Below are 16,859 nucleotides of genomic sequence, written 5' to 3'. Positions count from 1 at the left end.
GGCTGTCTCACGTCAGAATTAGATGTTCATCTATGTTTCTCAAACGTCAAATTTCAAAGTTGTTCCGAACTTCACATTTTTTGAAGTGTTTAAGTTTAAGTTCAGGCATTAACTCCAAATTGTTATGGTTAGGGTTAAGTTTAGGCATTAACTCAGATTGGTTGAGGTAAGGTCTAAGGTTTGGGATAGGCTTGAAACAAAAAATCTAAAACAACTTTCTATCGCTGGATTCAAATCCGCCATCCCCGTCCACAACGCCCTAGCAAAACCGAAACCTACGTTACCTTATGGTAACAGGGCTCACTGTTGCCCCTTGGGGCCGGTTTCCATGTCATCTCCCGAGGTCCTCCGACATGGATGGACGTCGAAATACTGACCTGTATCACGGGTGACTGGTCTGTGCCTTACAGTTCATTAGGAGGGAGGGAGGGAGGGAGGGAGGGAGGGAGGGAGGGAGGGAGGGAGGGAGGGAGGGAGGGAGGGAGGGAGGGAGGGAGGGACACAGCTGTGGATTAGGGCCATTGTTTGGATTTGACAGGAGGGATCATCTTCTCCGTTCCGATGAAAACAGTCCCCCACCTACTCTCCCTCCATTTCCATTTCCTATTCTTTTGAACAATAATGCAGACGTTTTCAGTCACGTCTTCTGCCGATGAGGATCATGTCCCACTCGGCACACACTGGTCGAATCAACATTGTTTCCACGTCATTTCAATGAAACGTGTTGAATCAACGTGGAATAGACGTTGAATTGACGTCTGTGCCCAGTGGGTTTTGAAGAAGTGTCATAACACTTTTGATTGTCCCCATGTTGCATGGGGAAAGGATGCAGATGTGGGACATGTTTCCTGTATTTAGTGAACCAGTATAAATGTACACTGAGTGTATAAAACATTAAGGACACCTGCTCTTTCCATGACATAGACTGACCAGATGAATCCAGGTGAAAGCTATGATCCCTTATTGATGTCACTTGTTAAATCCATTTCAATCAGTGTAGATGAAGGGGAGCAGACAGGTTAAAGAAGGATTTTTAAGCCTTGACACAATTGAGACATTGAGAGATTGTATATGTTTGCCAATCAGAGGGTGAATCGGCAAGACTAAAGATTTAAATGCCTTTGAATGGGGTATGGTAGTAGGTGCCAGGCACACCAGTTTGTGTCAAGACCTGCAAAGCTGCTGGGTTTTTCATGCTTAACAGTTTCCCATGTGTGTCAAGAATGGTCCACCACCCAAAGGACATCCAACCAACTTGACACAAGTGTGGGAAGCATTGGAGTCAACATGGGCCAGCATCCCTGTGGAACGATTTCAACACCTTGTAGAGTCCATGCCCCGACAAATTGAGGCTGTTCTGAGGGCAAAAAAGGGGGGGGGGGTGCAACTCAATATTAGGAAGGTGTTTTTAAAGTTTTGTACTCTCAGTGTATAGTATGTGTACTTACTATATGTTACAGTATGATATTTAATCCATGACTCACTTCGGAATGCCACGTAGTATAAACTGGGATATCCCTCTACTCTCACTGAATTTCTCTCCATACATACTGTAATGTGTATTTACCTCCAACTGATTCTGTAATATGTATTTCCCTCTATATATCCTGCAATCAGTATATACAGTATTTGTGTCACACTTTATTTGTATAGTTCCATATAAATGATTGACAGATGGCCATACTATCTGTTGATAAGCAGCTGCTTGCTAAGATTACTGTTAAGGTTAGGTTTAGAATAAGGGTTAGGGTAAGGGTTAAGGGTTAGGGTTAGGGTAAGGGTTAAGGGTTAGGACTAGGGTTAGGGTAAGGGTTAAGGGTTAAGGGTTAGGGTTAGGGTAAGGGTTAAGGGTTAGGGCTAGGGTAAGGGTTAAGGTTAAGGGTTAGGGCTAGGGTTAGGGTAAGGGTTGAATTCCTGTGTAGAACTCAAAAACGATCTTTGATATAGTCCCTCTGTTGATATAGTCCCAAAATGTTGTGCATGACAGCAGTGAAGTGTATAGGATTAGGTATTTTCAAAAAGCAAAGTGTCACTTGCCACAGCATCCGTTGGTGTGGAGCAGCAGCAGTTCAGAGGTTCATTTGCAAACATGTGCGGAATGTAGGCCTATTTAACAGAGCAAGTGATGAGTAGACTGGATGCGGACCATATTCAGGTTAGCAAGAAATGTTTGTGGGCTACCAGGCAATCAGTCTGTTTGCGTGGGGAGAAATGGAGGGAAATGTCCCAACGTGGCAATAATTATAATCCACACAATAATTACAATTACCTGTTGTTGCAGGATTATGTTCCTGCTGTGAGAAAATTGTCAAATTATGATCCTACACCTGTAACAGGCATATCATCACATACTGTTTTTTTGTCATAGATGTTTAGGTCTACTGATATCGTCTTATTATGTGTGAAGTGGTCATGAGTTATTGAATCATGTCTAAGGTCTGCGTCTCCCTGTGTGCCACAGTCTTTTGTAGCGTCTGAACTTTTCAACCTGCAGTGTAACCATTTTCAAATAGAAAAAAGAGCAAGCATACTGGTTTGGTATTTGGCCTTTTAACATCCCACTGCTTGTTTATGGTGGTATTAGTTATATGATGGTAATCTGAACAATACTGTAAATACTAGGCCTACATGACTCAATTCTGATGTAAATGCAGGCCGTCTTTAAAGGTCCGATCCTGAATTACAAAAGGCAGCCCTGCCACTTGATGGTAGGCTAAATATCACAGATTACACCTTTAAAGCGACAATATGTACCTTTTTGGGGGGCTTGACAAAATCCACATTGAAATGTGAGTTATAGAGCTGTCATTCTCATTGAAAGCAAGTCTAAGTTGTGGTAGATCTGTTCTATATGCGCTATTTTTATTTGTCCCGTTCTTAAGTTTAGTTTTTATCTTTTACTTTTGGTTTTGTACACCAACTTCAAAAAGCTGAAAATACAATATTTTAGATGGTACAATGATTCTCTACACTATACTTGTAATTATACTTGAAATTTGGCAAACTATTACAATTTTAGCAACCAGTAAATGGTGGTACGATAAAAAAAATGTTTTTACCCCTTTTTCGTTATATCCAATTGGTAGTTATAGTCTTGTCCCGTCGCTGCAACTCAACTACGGACTCAGTAGAGGCAAAGGTCGAGAGCCATGCGTCCTCCTAAACACGACCGTGCCAAGCTGCACTCCTTGCTTAACCCAGAAGCCAGCCAGTCCAGCTGGCGTCCGAAGTCAGCATTGTAGGCACCCGAAGTCAGCTTATAGGCACCTGCCTGCCACATGGAGTTGCTGGAGCGCGACGGGTCAAGGAAATCCCAGGCCGGCCAAACCCTCCCCTAACCCGGAAGACACTGGGACAATTGTGCGCCCCCTCATGGATCTCCTGGTCACGGCCGGCTGTGACACAGCATGAGATCGAACCCGGGTCTGTATTGACACCGCAACGCAATACAATGCAGTGCCTTGACCACTGCGCCACACGGGATGCCAGTGGCGGTGCGATTTCTGCATAGTGCACCTTTAAGATGATGGGTCCTACTGGATTAAGTTAAAACAATAGGGATCGTTCCATTTTAGACAGGTTAAGCAAGACAAGTTCTTTGTTAATGACGAGAACAAGATGAAGCAGAACAGAGATGTGTAGAAATGAATATCATACTTTAAAACAGACAAATCTGACCAATTAAAAAAAGGGAAAAAACACCACTGTCACTGTGCTGTATCAGGGGAAATACAGAGAGAAAAGAACACAAAAACAGAGTGTGTCTATTGTTGTGTGCATAGAAATAGAATTTACATTTTAAATCTATGGTTTACTTCTGGGTTGGTGAGTGAGCGATGGAGTCTTTATTTTACCTTTAAGCAGGCCAGGCCACCAACCTCTGTTGCATGCAATAATTCAAAATCAAATCAAATTGTATTTGTCACATGCGCAGAATACAACAGGTGTAGGTAGACCTTACAGTGAAATGCTTACTTCTGAGAAAACGACTGATTGTTCATGGGAGTGGACCACTTTGTTTGAAAGCCTGAAGAAATGTTCTGCCAACGTATTTCATTTGGGCTGAATAATATCATGTGAGTGCGCTGACTCACAGGCCTGTTTAACAGAAGTACCATAAGTGACATTTTTCATTAACATTGTGCCGGCTGCAGATTGAGCTTCATGTATGTTTTCCTAGGTAATGGATGGACTGGTACTCAGGCTGACACGCTGAATGCTTGACTGAAATGGCATCAGCCACGGTTTATCTTAATGCAATCTGGATGTTTTTGGCAATGGCAGCAGTAGTAATGTCGTTCGGGGTCCAAGTCGGCACTCCGACAGAGATCTGCCATGTTTGTTCCAGGGCAAAATGCCTGTTGTCAAACACTGTTGGAATGTCGAGTGCAGCGCGGTCTTCTATCCAGAAAACGTTGAGGTTTATAGAGCTGTCCCTTCCCTCTCCTCCATTCCCATTGACTTCTCCAAAGCTGCCATCATAACTGTGAGTTAGCCACAGAACTTCTTCGCCCTTTCATTTGAAACGTCAGCACTGCTACTCTGTTTTATTTTGGTTCCTTCTAATTAAGGGTGCTAACTTCTTAAGGGGGATTTATCCATGGTGTTATGTCACAGATGGTTTGTGATCTGACTTGGTACTTGCTGCCTTATTGTGTTGCAGCGTGTCTGTTCCGGTACAATGCCCTGTCCTTCATCTACCTCATCTACCTCCTGCTCATCCCATTGTTCCCAGAACCCACCAAAACAACAATGCGAGGTAAGAAATTGACTAAATGACTAAGAAACTGTTCCAATAGGTCATTGACTGCAGGAAAGGGCTACCTGGTAATCCCTAAAGCAAACAAGCCACTTTAAAGAGCAAAAGGTTAAATGCTTAAATTATCAGGGTTTATGGATGGCCTCGGCCTACACCTAGGATTTACAGCACTCGGTGACAGAATGATTTCTGACTGTTTGACCATCTTTGTGTCAGAGGAGGAGACGGGGAAGGGAAATGATAGGGCAGTGGTTTGTCATTGTAACACAGGGCTATGACACGTGTACACACAAACACAAACACACACACAAACACACTGTTAGTCTTTCGAACACTGTCATTGGACATTGAAACATAAACACATATGTCCTTAAAATACAGCACACATTTTTGGGGGGTGAACACCCAGTGCCGTTTTCCTTCATGGACGCTTCCATCTTTACCGTCTCAGTTTGAACATGGACTTTTATTGTACACTGTAAGCCTGCAGTCCAATATCAGACAGCTCTTATCCATCGACCCCCAAAAATGTTAGGGGAAAAAACAAGAAAGAAAGAAAAAAATGAACTGTTGTAGAAACAATGGCATATTTAGTGAACATGTGATAGGCGGTGATAGCACCACTCAGGAGAAGAGAGGGAGGAGGAAGGGAAGGGAGACAAGACAAATAGAGTGAGATGAAAGAATGCAGCCTCTGCCTGTCTGCTCAGACACTCTCCCCCTTGAGTGTCAGCAGGCCACAAGTTCAACACTGACCACGTTTACATGCACACCAATATCCCGTTGTTATTCGGGATACTCAAGTATTCTGTTTTTGGGTTGACGCATATAAACATCATATCCTGTTTACAATAACCCGAACAAGCTTGTATCCCGGTTATGATAAACCCGGTTAAGATGCCTGGGATATGCTGATCTTAGACGGGATACTGTGGCATGTAAACATCCCGTTTACCGTTGTTTTTCGCGGTCTGCGCAGGCTCCGTTTCGCATATCATGGGTGTTGTGTGATGTTTTCATCTGATTGTCAACTAAATAACTTCAAGTAGGCTAGTAAGCTTCTCTTCTGTCATAAGTTGTTGCCCCAGAAGACTAAATAAAGTAGTGCTCACCAGAATGTTTTACGTTAATAGAATGAATGCATTAGTAATAGTTAACACTGGTAAAGTTGTCTGTTTTGTTTAGTGACCGGGGAGAAAACGCAATAACTCCAAAACAGTGTAAAAACTTCTGTGCAAAATGTCCAAATGTCCAAATGTCATCAGTTTGACCAGTTTTAAGGAAATTAAAAGCTGAGAAAAATGATGAAATAGGTTCCTGATAAGACTTCAGTTCGTCTTGGGTGCATATTTTATGTAGTTGAAATACTGTCTGCTTGCATAACAGTGTCAAAGATAACACATTAAACGCACATTCACATTTTCTCAAGAGATGCTGAAAGAAAGAAATCATATTTCCACTCCTGTTCCTGAGACAATTAACATTTGTTGTATCATTTTACTGCATGAAATGCATAATTCTGCAGGAGTTAACATTATACTAGCTTATATGAGAGGTTATAGGCCTACAGTCAGTGTCCGTATTTCAGTTACTATTCCATTTAACCAAGATTAACTTGAATGAGGAATATTCTGTTTATTCATGGGTACAGGGATCCTCGTCGTGAGCGGGATATCAAAGGTGCATGTAAACAGCTTATCCCGAATAAGACCTTAAGTGGGATATAAGCTATTATCCAGAATACTGTGCACATGTAAACTTGGTCACTCACTCTCACTCACTCATTAGCCTGCGAAAGCTCATCCTAAAATCCCATACACAAGCCCAATCCTCTGTCTACTATCAGTGCCTGTGCTCGCTATCAGTGCTGAAGAAGGCATTGCATCACTACACCCTAAATCTAAGGTTGTTCCCAGGAGGTGTATATAGTAAGGTATTGGCGGTGTTGTGCCAGCTTATATTCCCTCTGTGTAGCTCAGTTGGTAGAGCATGGCACTGGCAGCGCCAGGCTTGTGGATTAGATTCCCACGGGGGACCAGTACGGAGAAGACTAAATAAAGTACACCAACAAAAACACTACTACTGTCAGTCGACCTGGATAAGAGCGTCTGCTTAATGACTAAAAATGTGAATTGTATAAACACCCTATCCTGTCCCCCCCCATTGGCCAGACTTATTTCAGTGTTGAATAACCCAGCTGTTATCTGGCGAGAAATACTCTTTCTTTTAGTCACTCCACCTGGTATTCTGTAGGTCTGGACAGAATTCGACCGCGTGTGTGTTATATCTGTTGCTATACTGTAGTATTTGTGGTCACACGACTCACACTTTAAACCAACAACAACTGAAAGCTTCATAGGTCATCATCAATAAAAACAGATGCCCTTGATGCCCTTGATGTAGCTTGCCTGGCACAGCACGACCAATGGAATAGTCCCACGGCATGCCAGACAAGCCAAGCAAAATCAAACGCAACAAAAGTCTGCTGGTATGAAGTCAATTAATTGATCAGGTTGGTGTTTCCGGTCGGCTGAATACAGAGCCTTGATGCAGTATATGATTAGGATTCATCCCAGTTAAAGTGAATGAGCTGGAGGAGGTAATGTCATGCTTCTTGATTCTACGCCATGTTCAGGCATCACAATGTTATAATGGGGAGGCAGCCTGTCAGGCGCTCTGGATAAGAGCATCTGCTAAATGACTCAAATGTTAACGCTAATGTGGAAGACTTGGCTGACCTCATATATTTGTCAGCCTGTTTGCTTTAACTTGACAAAGCAGTCTGGAACCACAGTCATATTTGACCCCTGACTGTATGTAAGCTATATAGTATTTGCCATTAAAAACACACAAAAAAAGGAATGATAACAGCTTATTCATAATTATTGAGAATTGACTAAGCTAACAAAAAGTTGATTTGATTGAGTGCTGAACGCATAAGGTTGATGTACACGTCACCTATATCTTAATGGACCAAAACCATACTTGATACTGTATGTGTTTGTAACCAAAGCGATCTAAATCCTACTTTAGTGCCAGTAGTAGTAATTTAAAGAATGTACTTGTGCAGAAAAATACAAGACAGGCATTTGCTAATATCTCAATCTTGGATTCTGCACTTATTCTCAGGGTAGAATGACAGTCAATGTGTCCAGTTGAGTAATGAGTTAGGCCTACACCTCACACCCAAGGTGACAGGCTCCATGTTTTTTGAATACATTTTTATTTCACCTTTATTTAACCAGGTAGGCTAGTTGAGAACAAGTTCTCATTTACAACTGCGGCGACCTGGCCATAAAGCAAAGCAGTTCGACACATACAACAACACAGAGATACACATGGAATAAACAAACATACAGTCAATAATACAGTAGAAAAAGTCTATATACAGTGTGTGCAAATGAGGTAGGGTAAGGGAGGTAAGGCAATAAATAGGCCATGGTGGCGAAGTAATTACAATATAGCAATTTTTATTTATTTATTTATTTTTTTATTTTATTTTACCGTTATTTTACCAGGTAAGTTGACTGAGAACACGTTCTCATTTGCAGCAACGACCTGGGGAATAGTTACAGGGGAGAGGAGGGGGATGAATGAGCCAATTATAAACTGGGGATTATTAGGTGACCATGATGGTTTGAGGGCCAGATTGGGAATTTAGCCAGGACACCGGGGTTAACACCCCTACTCTTACGATAAGTGCCATGGGATCTTTAATGACCTCAGAGAGTCAGGACACCCGTTTAACGTCCCATCCGAAAGACGGCACCCTACACAGGGCAGTGTCCCCAATCACTGCCCTGGGGCATTGGGATATTTTTTAGACCAGAGGAAAGAGTGCCTCCTACTGGCCCTCCAACACCAATTAAACACTGGAATGGTAGATGTGCAGAAGATGAATGTGCAAGTAGAGATACTGGAGTGCAAAGGAGCAAGATAAATAAATACAGTATGGGGATGAGGTAGTTGGATGGGCTATTTACAGATGGGCTATGTACAGGTGCAGTGATCTGTGAGCTGCTCTGACAGCTGGTGCTTAAAGCTAGTGAGGGAGATATGAGTCTCCAGCTTCAGTGATTTTTGCAGTTCGTTCCAGTCATTGGCAGCAGAGAACTGGAAGGAAAGGCGGCCAAAGGAAGAATTGACTTTGGGGGTGACCAGTGAGATATACCTGCTGGAGCGCGTGCTACGGGTGGGTGCTGCTATGGTGACCAGTGAGCTGAGATAAGGCGGGGCTTTACCTAGCAGAGACTTATAGATGACCTGGAGCCAGTGGGTTTTGTGGCGAGTATGAAGCGAGGGCCAGCCAACGAGAGCGTACAGGTCGCAGTGGAGGTGGGTATATGGGGCTTTGGTGGCAAAACGGATGGCACTGTGATAGACTGTGCTGTTGGACTCCTTTCCTTGTCTATGACACACGTACTGTAAATACATCATTCCCTACATGTAAGAACACGCAACACGTGCTTGTCAGTCATGTCTCTCTTGTTTAAGGAGGTTCTCTTGCCTCTAAAGTAGTCCCCCCAAATAATTGGTGGCAGTGGGGGGGAAATCTCAGCCTCAAAATCTTGACTCAATAATATGACGCCGGTACGTCACAAAGACAGATTCTTACTCTATATTTACTCACCACAAAACATGGAGACCATTTATGACATCTAGTGAAGTGAAGACATGGCGCTCATTCCACTTAATCTCCAAGGAAATTGAATGACAATTTGAATGACGGTACGGTTGTGTGGTTCCCTGGTTTTTACAAGGATGAAGCAGCTGAGGCAGCCAATTGGACCGAGACAAAAAACTGTGCTAGAAAAAGATAATCTGGCGGTGATGGACAATAGAGAGGGACCCCCGGAGGTGACGGAGGTCAGGGTTCAAAAGTACAGACTTCTCTTGTCCTTTAGCAGCTGGCTGCAGAGCAGTGGAGAGATTGAGAAATTTTCCCCCTCAATTTTCTTCTCCTCCTCCAGCTGTTTCCCTCCATCGCGGCTCTAGCTCTAGGCTTCAGTCCCATCACCACTCCCTGGAAAACATGGACATGCATCTCTATCAATTAGCTCTTTCCCTCAAGTCCTTTATCAACCCGAAATGTTCTCTGATTTTACACAGCTTTTCTAATAAAGCTCAAGTGACCGTCTGTACGTCATCCTCCGCGACACCTGTTGAGGCAAAGCTTAGTGGCCAAGCAGCTAACTAGTTAGGTAATGTTGAGTAAGTTTCAAGAGGGCTCGATCCAATCATACCCGCATTCCAGCATTCACGCAGTAGATCTTATTCCCACAGTTAAATCAAAACTGTGAGAAAAGCAGTAAACATCACTATACCAGGTTCAATTGTCGGGCCGACAAATCCCATCTTGACATGCGTGCATGCATAAACAGTAAGTCCAACTTTTGTGCCAGTCATTCATTTATGTCAATTGGAGATTTGTACTAAAACACGCACATTGCTCAAGTTTTGATTCAGTCCTGTGTGAGCTGTTAACAAGTGGCTCCAGGGCATGCATATACCCCATCACCACACCACCGGCGCTTAGAGGTGAAGAAGGCGAGGTTTATTACAGCCAATACAACTCCAGGTCTCCTCATGGTTTGCTCACTTTGACAGTTCATCAGATGCTGTTTGCTTTGCTTCGGCCTGGTCTCTTAGTTCAATTGGGCTGATTCATACCCGGTTCAGACGGTGTAACGGGGTTGGCATTCGCGTCAACCTGAACCAGATGTCGTCCGTTAATTATAAGGATGGCTAATTGCTCCTCGAAGATAGGCGTCATTTCATAGCCACTCCTCTCTTTGTCTGACTGCGATGTGGCATGTTCTGTGCTAACACACTCTTATGCGTTTTTCAGTCATCAAATAGGTGGTATAACTGTTTTGAGAATTCCGCATAGTCAGTCGGTGTGTCATGACCTGATGCATTTTATCAACTTAGCAAACCATTGATGTAGACAACCCAGACACCGCCAATTGACACAAAAACCTTTTGCCCCAATGACTCGGGTTCTACTACCACAAATTCTAGTTTCTCCCCTCATTCGGAGAAATCTCTGTAATACAATACAGCACCACAATAGCAGCGATCTCCATTACCTCGAGCCATCCAGCAGGAAGGTAATACAAACAGACGTAATCTGTCCTTGGAGAGGGGGACGTAGGAGACAAGAGGGCTTCCTGAGGAAACAGAGCTCAATGGAGCGGTCGTCACCAGGGGACCCCAGGCCCACGCCTCCCTAAACTCCTTCATCCAAACCCCTTTGCCTCTTTTCCTCAGGAAACCGATGAGTCACCTGCACCGTCCGCACAACAAGCTGCCTGCCTCCCTGCCTGCCATCCCTCTTCCGCCCTCCATGTCTCTTTGAATCCTGACTCAATGCAAGACGTCAACTGTGGCCCTCTGGGGTCCTCTGTTATGCAAACCAACAGTGAGGCTTTGATTCATTGTGGTATTGGGTATTTTGTAATGTGGTTTGAATTTGAACTTATGTTGATTTTTTGTCAAATTTAAACCTCTGAAGCGATTGTTTTGAATAGAAATTGGATTGGATGCTTGTTCAGCACTGAATTTAATAATAATAGTGCAAAATGTTTAGGGAGGTTGAAGAATGTAAGTGTCTGCATCATTGTCTGCTGGTCAGTCAACTAGCTCTTTTTGTTGAGGTTGCATTCCAAGACCAATACTGTATTCTGGCTTGGGCTTATTCTTTGGGAGCCCCTGAGGTGATGTCTCTGCCTCTCTCCACACACACGCACACACAGGCAAAGACACACACACGCACACACACAGAGCTTCCACAATGTGCATTGGAGAGTCCCAGTGGTGTGTTCTGGGGCATATCATAGACTCTGAGAAACATCATAAGGCCTAATTAGAGACTGGTTGACAGTTTGTTTCCTTGATGCATTAAACATCTGTAGCTATGTTGTTAGCTGTAGCATTTACTTTAGCAGATCCTGAGTCATTTCAACTCTTAGCATACATTTGCTGCCGAATTAATCAAAAACAGCCAAATGTACTGTTTTGTTTTGCTATTTATTTTGTGTGTAATATATTGATATTTATCTTTATCAAATCAAACTGTATTTGTCACATGCGCCGAATACAACAAGTGTAGACCTTACCGTGAAATGCTTACTTACAAGTCCTTTGTCACGTTCTGACCATAGTTCTTATGTGTTTTGCTTGTTTTAGTGTTGGTCAGGACGTGAGCTGGGTGGGCAATCTATGTTGTGTGTCTTGTTTGTCCGTTTCTATGTTTGGCCTAATATGGTTCTCAATCAGAGGCAGATGTTTTGTGTTGTCTCTGATTGGGAATCATATATAGGTGGAAATTAACTAAAGTAAAAAATACAATTGTATAAAATTATAAAAAGTAACACAATAACATCAATACTACTAATATTGTAAATATGTATTATTACTAAGACTACTGTTTTAATTAATAGAATTAGTCAAGCCAAAAAATACATTGATCCTTGAAATGTAGTCATGGCGCTCCACATTCTCCCAGAAAATCTGTACAACGAGGCATTTTACCTCTAATTACCTACCTCTGTAGCGGGAGAGCATGTTGGCCATGTTTTTACAAGAACATGTTAATACATAAAATTGGAGTTCAATTAATGACCGTGTCCCAAACTTCATCACTACCCCAGGAAGCTTTGACTACAGTCGAGACAGACATTTTTATTTTTACACAACCACCCTTGGGGTACTTTGTTTTTATTTACTTTCAAGATGGCCGCCATAAAACATTATTCTTAATTTTTTTGTTTACTTAAAAAAAAAAAAAAAATGCTCTTTACAAGATCAGTTTTATTTCAGAGGGAATTTGGGTCTAAAGACCCATCTAGTTACCATACACAGCACTACTTCTCATGCACTTCTTTCCCCAGCAGTCTATAGCAGTATAACAACTGCACTATCACCTAAACACACAACTAACCCTAATATGCATTTTCTTCACGCCACAGTCTAATATGTCTTGGGGCTTGCACTCAAGAATTCTCTCCAGGCTGGTTTAGACCTGTATTCATTCCTAGGGCAGCTTTAAAGGGGATGTGGCATGTGAAGGTAACTGTGGCACGATAGCACAATTTAGATTTTTTGCTAGGCCGTATTTAAAGGGTAAGTGCTTTCCACTAGATTACTCCAGATGAAACAAACTACATTGAGCGGGTAGCTAGGTAACATAGTATTAACACATAGCTCAATTTAGCCTTGGCAAAGTAAATGGATAAACATGTGGTCAGTTTGCTGGGGTATATTGGACAGTATTTATTAACAGTGTTCTGATTCAGCTAGTAGAATTACAATGTTTTAATGTCAGGAATATGTTTTCAACAACTAAATGTCAACAACTTACATTTTGTGTCATTTTGAGTCACATTACATTGAGTCATTTTTTGTCAACAAATTATCCTTAAAACATTGGGCCATATTTAATCAGAGCCAGTAACTTGGTTTGGTTGAATAGGGCTCTTACATCAGCTATGCTTAGGCTCTGGCAATAGATCTAGTCAAATTTCTGTTTTGTCTGACATTTGAGCTCACCTAAACGAGTAGTCCACTAGTTGGCTTCCATGACAAAACAAATCAATGCCAATCAACTTTTTAATCTGAAGGAGAGCTATTTCAATGGACTTAACTACAACATGTACCTACTCTGTTTCCCTTCATCCTTCTCTTGCTCTGACAGTATGGGTTCACAAATCAGATTTTCTCTCCCTAATAAGAACAGCAGTAAAGGGTCATAGATTCACAACCATAGGAATCAGAGTCCATTTGGAATAATGTGATTTACTCCCTATCAGTGATTTGTGATGGCCAATAAAGAGCTCTACTTTCAGTCAACAGGATTGGCAAGGAGCAGCGGAGTCAGGCAAAACAATTAGAAGTTATGACGGGCACGACGGGAACCAAGTTGCAACTCGAGCATCTTTGGCCCCAGGCATGCCGGGACCCTACCTAGGGGCCCTTTAAACGAGCAAAGCAGCTCACTCCCGTGGGGCTCACGCCGAACACACACCAAGTTTAAAGTTTTAGTAGTCGTATGGATAGGTTACACATGGTATACACCGTCCAACGACATGCTTACTTGCCGGTTCCTTCTCGACAACGCAACAACAATAAGAAATAATAAAAGATAAGAATACGAACATAAAGTAAATGGTTCAGTAGAATAGAATACATTTTTATGTAGATGCAGGATTTTTATTTGATCCCTCTTTTGTTGCTGCACGGCAGGAAATGCAAACTTGTTGTGTATTTGAGTTTTCAAAAGGCTTCTAAAGTTTGTATTTCTACTTTGAAATTTCAGACTTGATTTGCCCTAATGAAAAATGTATCAACCCCTACAAAAATGTTGCTACAGGATTATTTTCCTGCTGCAGCAAACTGGCTCAAATTAAGGTCCTACATCTGTAAGTATAATACAAGAAGGCACAATTTATAGTCCAATATTTACACATATTTTGGGGAAGGGGGGATAGGAAGGCAAGTGTTTAAATTGTGCAGTATTTAGCAATCATACATTTAGCAACCGTACGCTTGCCAGTCCTCTTGCACTGGCATCCAGAGATTCAGATACATACCTTCACACTGTTGCATTCCATTAATCTCAACCTTAATTCAAACACGGTGGTGAATGGAAGAGAAGTGAAAAGGGGGGTCTAAATCACACAATTTGTTTTGTTGATGTTGGAGTATGCCTACACAACCTCTTTTGTTCTTATGCCCTAAATCAGGTGAGGTGTGGGCAATTCCAATCCTCGAGGGCCTGATTGGTGTCACAGTTTTGCCCCAGTTAACACACCTGACTCCAATAATCACCTAATCATGATCTTCAGTTCAGAATGCAATTTGATTGATCAGCAGTGTTTACTAGGGATGGAGAAAAAGTATGACACCAATCAGGCCCTCGAGGACTGGAGTTGCCCACCCCTGCCCTAACTCTTACACACACACACACACACACACACACACACACACACACACACACACACACAGCTGTCGAACACCTGACCCTTGTTATCGGCCATAATATTACATGCTTTCCCAAAGGATTGCTAAGTGTTGAAAAATGTTCTTGACCAGGAATACAGTATTAATGCCACTGGTGTGGCTATTTGCTGGTTCTAAATGAACACATCTGGTCCAGCTTCCTGTGTAAGTATCGCCTTTCTACAGTCAATTGGGATATTCTCAGTGGTGTTATTGAGAATAAAACAATTTAACATAAACAGTTGCATTCATGAGTTTTATTGACAAACGTCAATAAAAAAAATAAGGTCCGCCAAAGTGAAAACTTGATCAAAATGAATTTATAAAATGCTGTTAGTACATAAATTGTTTGCTCACTGGGAAATTAATATCCAACTAGTCAGTAACAACTGTGTGGAGTTTGGAGTTTGTGTCAGCAACTATGTAGCTTATTACAGTATTATAGACACTACATCCTGGGATTTCCTGTGATCTTCTATACAGAAGAACCACTTACCTTCTGTCGACTTGTGTGTAGCTTGTGAACATAGAGCAACATGTGCGTGTTCGTGGGAGTCTCAGCTTTTCATAGATAGCGTGTAATAGTTTGTAGCTCAAACCATTCAGACCCTACAGATGTTTTTGTAAAATGACCCGGCCCCGGGCCCCTTCGGGATCCGCCATTGTCTCACAAACACCACTCTAGCTTCCGTTAATCACATAGACTAATGGTTGGTGTCTACGGATGCAGAAGAAATGTACACTTAGTATACCAAACATTGGGAACACTTTCCTAATATTGAGTTGCACCCCCCTTTGCCCTCAGAACAGTCTCAATTCGTCAGGGCATGGACCCTACAGGGATGCTAGACCATGTTGACTCCAATACTTCCCACAGTTGTGTCAAGTTGGCTGGATGTCCTTTGGGTGGTGGGCCATTCTTGATACACATGGGAAACTGTTGAGCATGAAAAACCCAGCAGCTTTGCAGTTCTTGACACAAACCTGTGCGCCTGGCACCTACTACCATGCCCCATTCAGGCTTTTAAATATGTAGTCTTGCCCATTCAGAGGGTGAATGGGCAAGACTAAATATTTAACAGCCTGAATACATACACAATCCACGTCTCATTTGTCTCAATTCTTAAACATCTTTCTTTAACTTGTCTCCTACCCTTCATCTAAACTGATTAAAGTGGATTTAACAAGTGATATCATTAAGGGATCATAGCTTCACCTGGATTCACCTGGTCAGTCTGTCATGGAAAGAGCAGGTGTTCTTAATGTTTTATACACTCAGTGTACGAATACAATGGTACAACCCAAAAGTCTGTAGCTCAAACACACTATGTTTAAAAGTGGTTAGAAGTTCAACATGCATCAGCGTTACGGTGGGACTCATTGGGTTAATGGTATAAAAAAGTTATTAGTTCTCATAGGTATAAGGGATAACAATTATTTCTAAGACATAATTGGCTGAAAAGAAAAACAATGCAATTATATATACGTATGGTACATGAACAGACTCGTTGACATATTTCCACAACAGTATCTCATTGTAATGTACACACAATGCTCTTCGAAAAATGTTCCTCCCTCTCGACAGACGGTTTGAAAGATTACAACCAGTAGGTGTTTATGATGTAGCATGTCCACTGTTTGATGTGTGGAGCCTTATGAAATGTGTGTAATGGTAGAGAACCACAATGGATGGGGATAGCCTTTGGCAACAGTGAAAACAGTGCAGTGTGAGAGTTACCCTGCAGCCATGTTGGGTTGGAACAATACATCTCAAACGTCTAATCTAAAACAGACCGAGAAACCAACTACAATTAGATGCTCGAGACCATTCACTGAAAATCCCTTTGTTGACGTGCCATTGTGGCAAATGCAATGTTAATACACCACAGATTTTACATTTGACTTTAATCATAGCCCCAGCGTTTTAAAGGAAGTTCAATACATTGTTAGACGACAATAGACGTACAACTGATTGGCTCTTAGTTTGATTGTAAAATTGTAAAATGTCACCGCCATATGTGAGCAGGGTAAATTCATTTGAATTCCATCACTTTTGGACATCATCCCTTTTGATTTAAACAAAACTTTCCGTAATTTTTGC

At 42.1% G+C, this 16,859-nt stretch overlaps 1 protein-coding gene across 1 annotated transcript in view; it reads left to right on the top strand.

The window, feature by feature from the left end:
- The window catches only part of LOC139531787 (piezo-type mechanosensitive ion channel component 2-like), a 151,127-nt gene that overhangs the window by 25,823 nt on the left and 108,445 nt on the right, over window positions 1-16,859 (top strand). The window contains exon 2 of the mRNA XM_071328627.1: window positions 4,664-4,759. Coding sequence (XP_071184728.1) covers window positions 4,664-4,759 — 96 coding nt within the window. The remainder of the gene's footprint in view (window positions 1-4,663; window positions 4,760-16,859) is intronic.

Source organism: Salvelinus alpinus, chromosome 10 (genome assembly GCF_045679555.1).
Source record: "Salvelinus alpinus chromosome 10, SLU_Salpinus.1, whole genome shotgun sequence".
NCBI classification, from domain to species: Eukaryota; Metazoa; Chordata; class Actinopteri; order Salmoniformes; family Salmonidae; genus Salvelinus; species Salvelinus alpinus.
The sequence above is the reverse complement of the archived record's forward strand: the minus strand, read 5'-3'. Positions and strand labels throughout refer to the sequence as shown.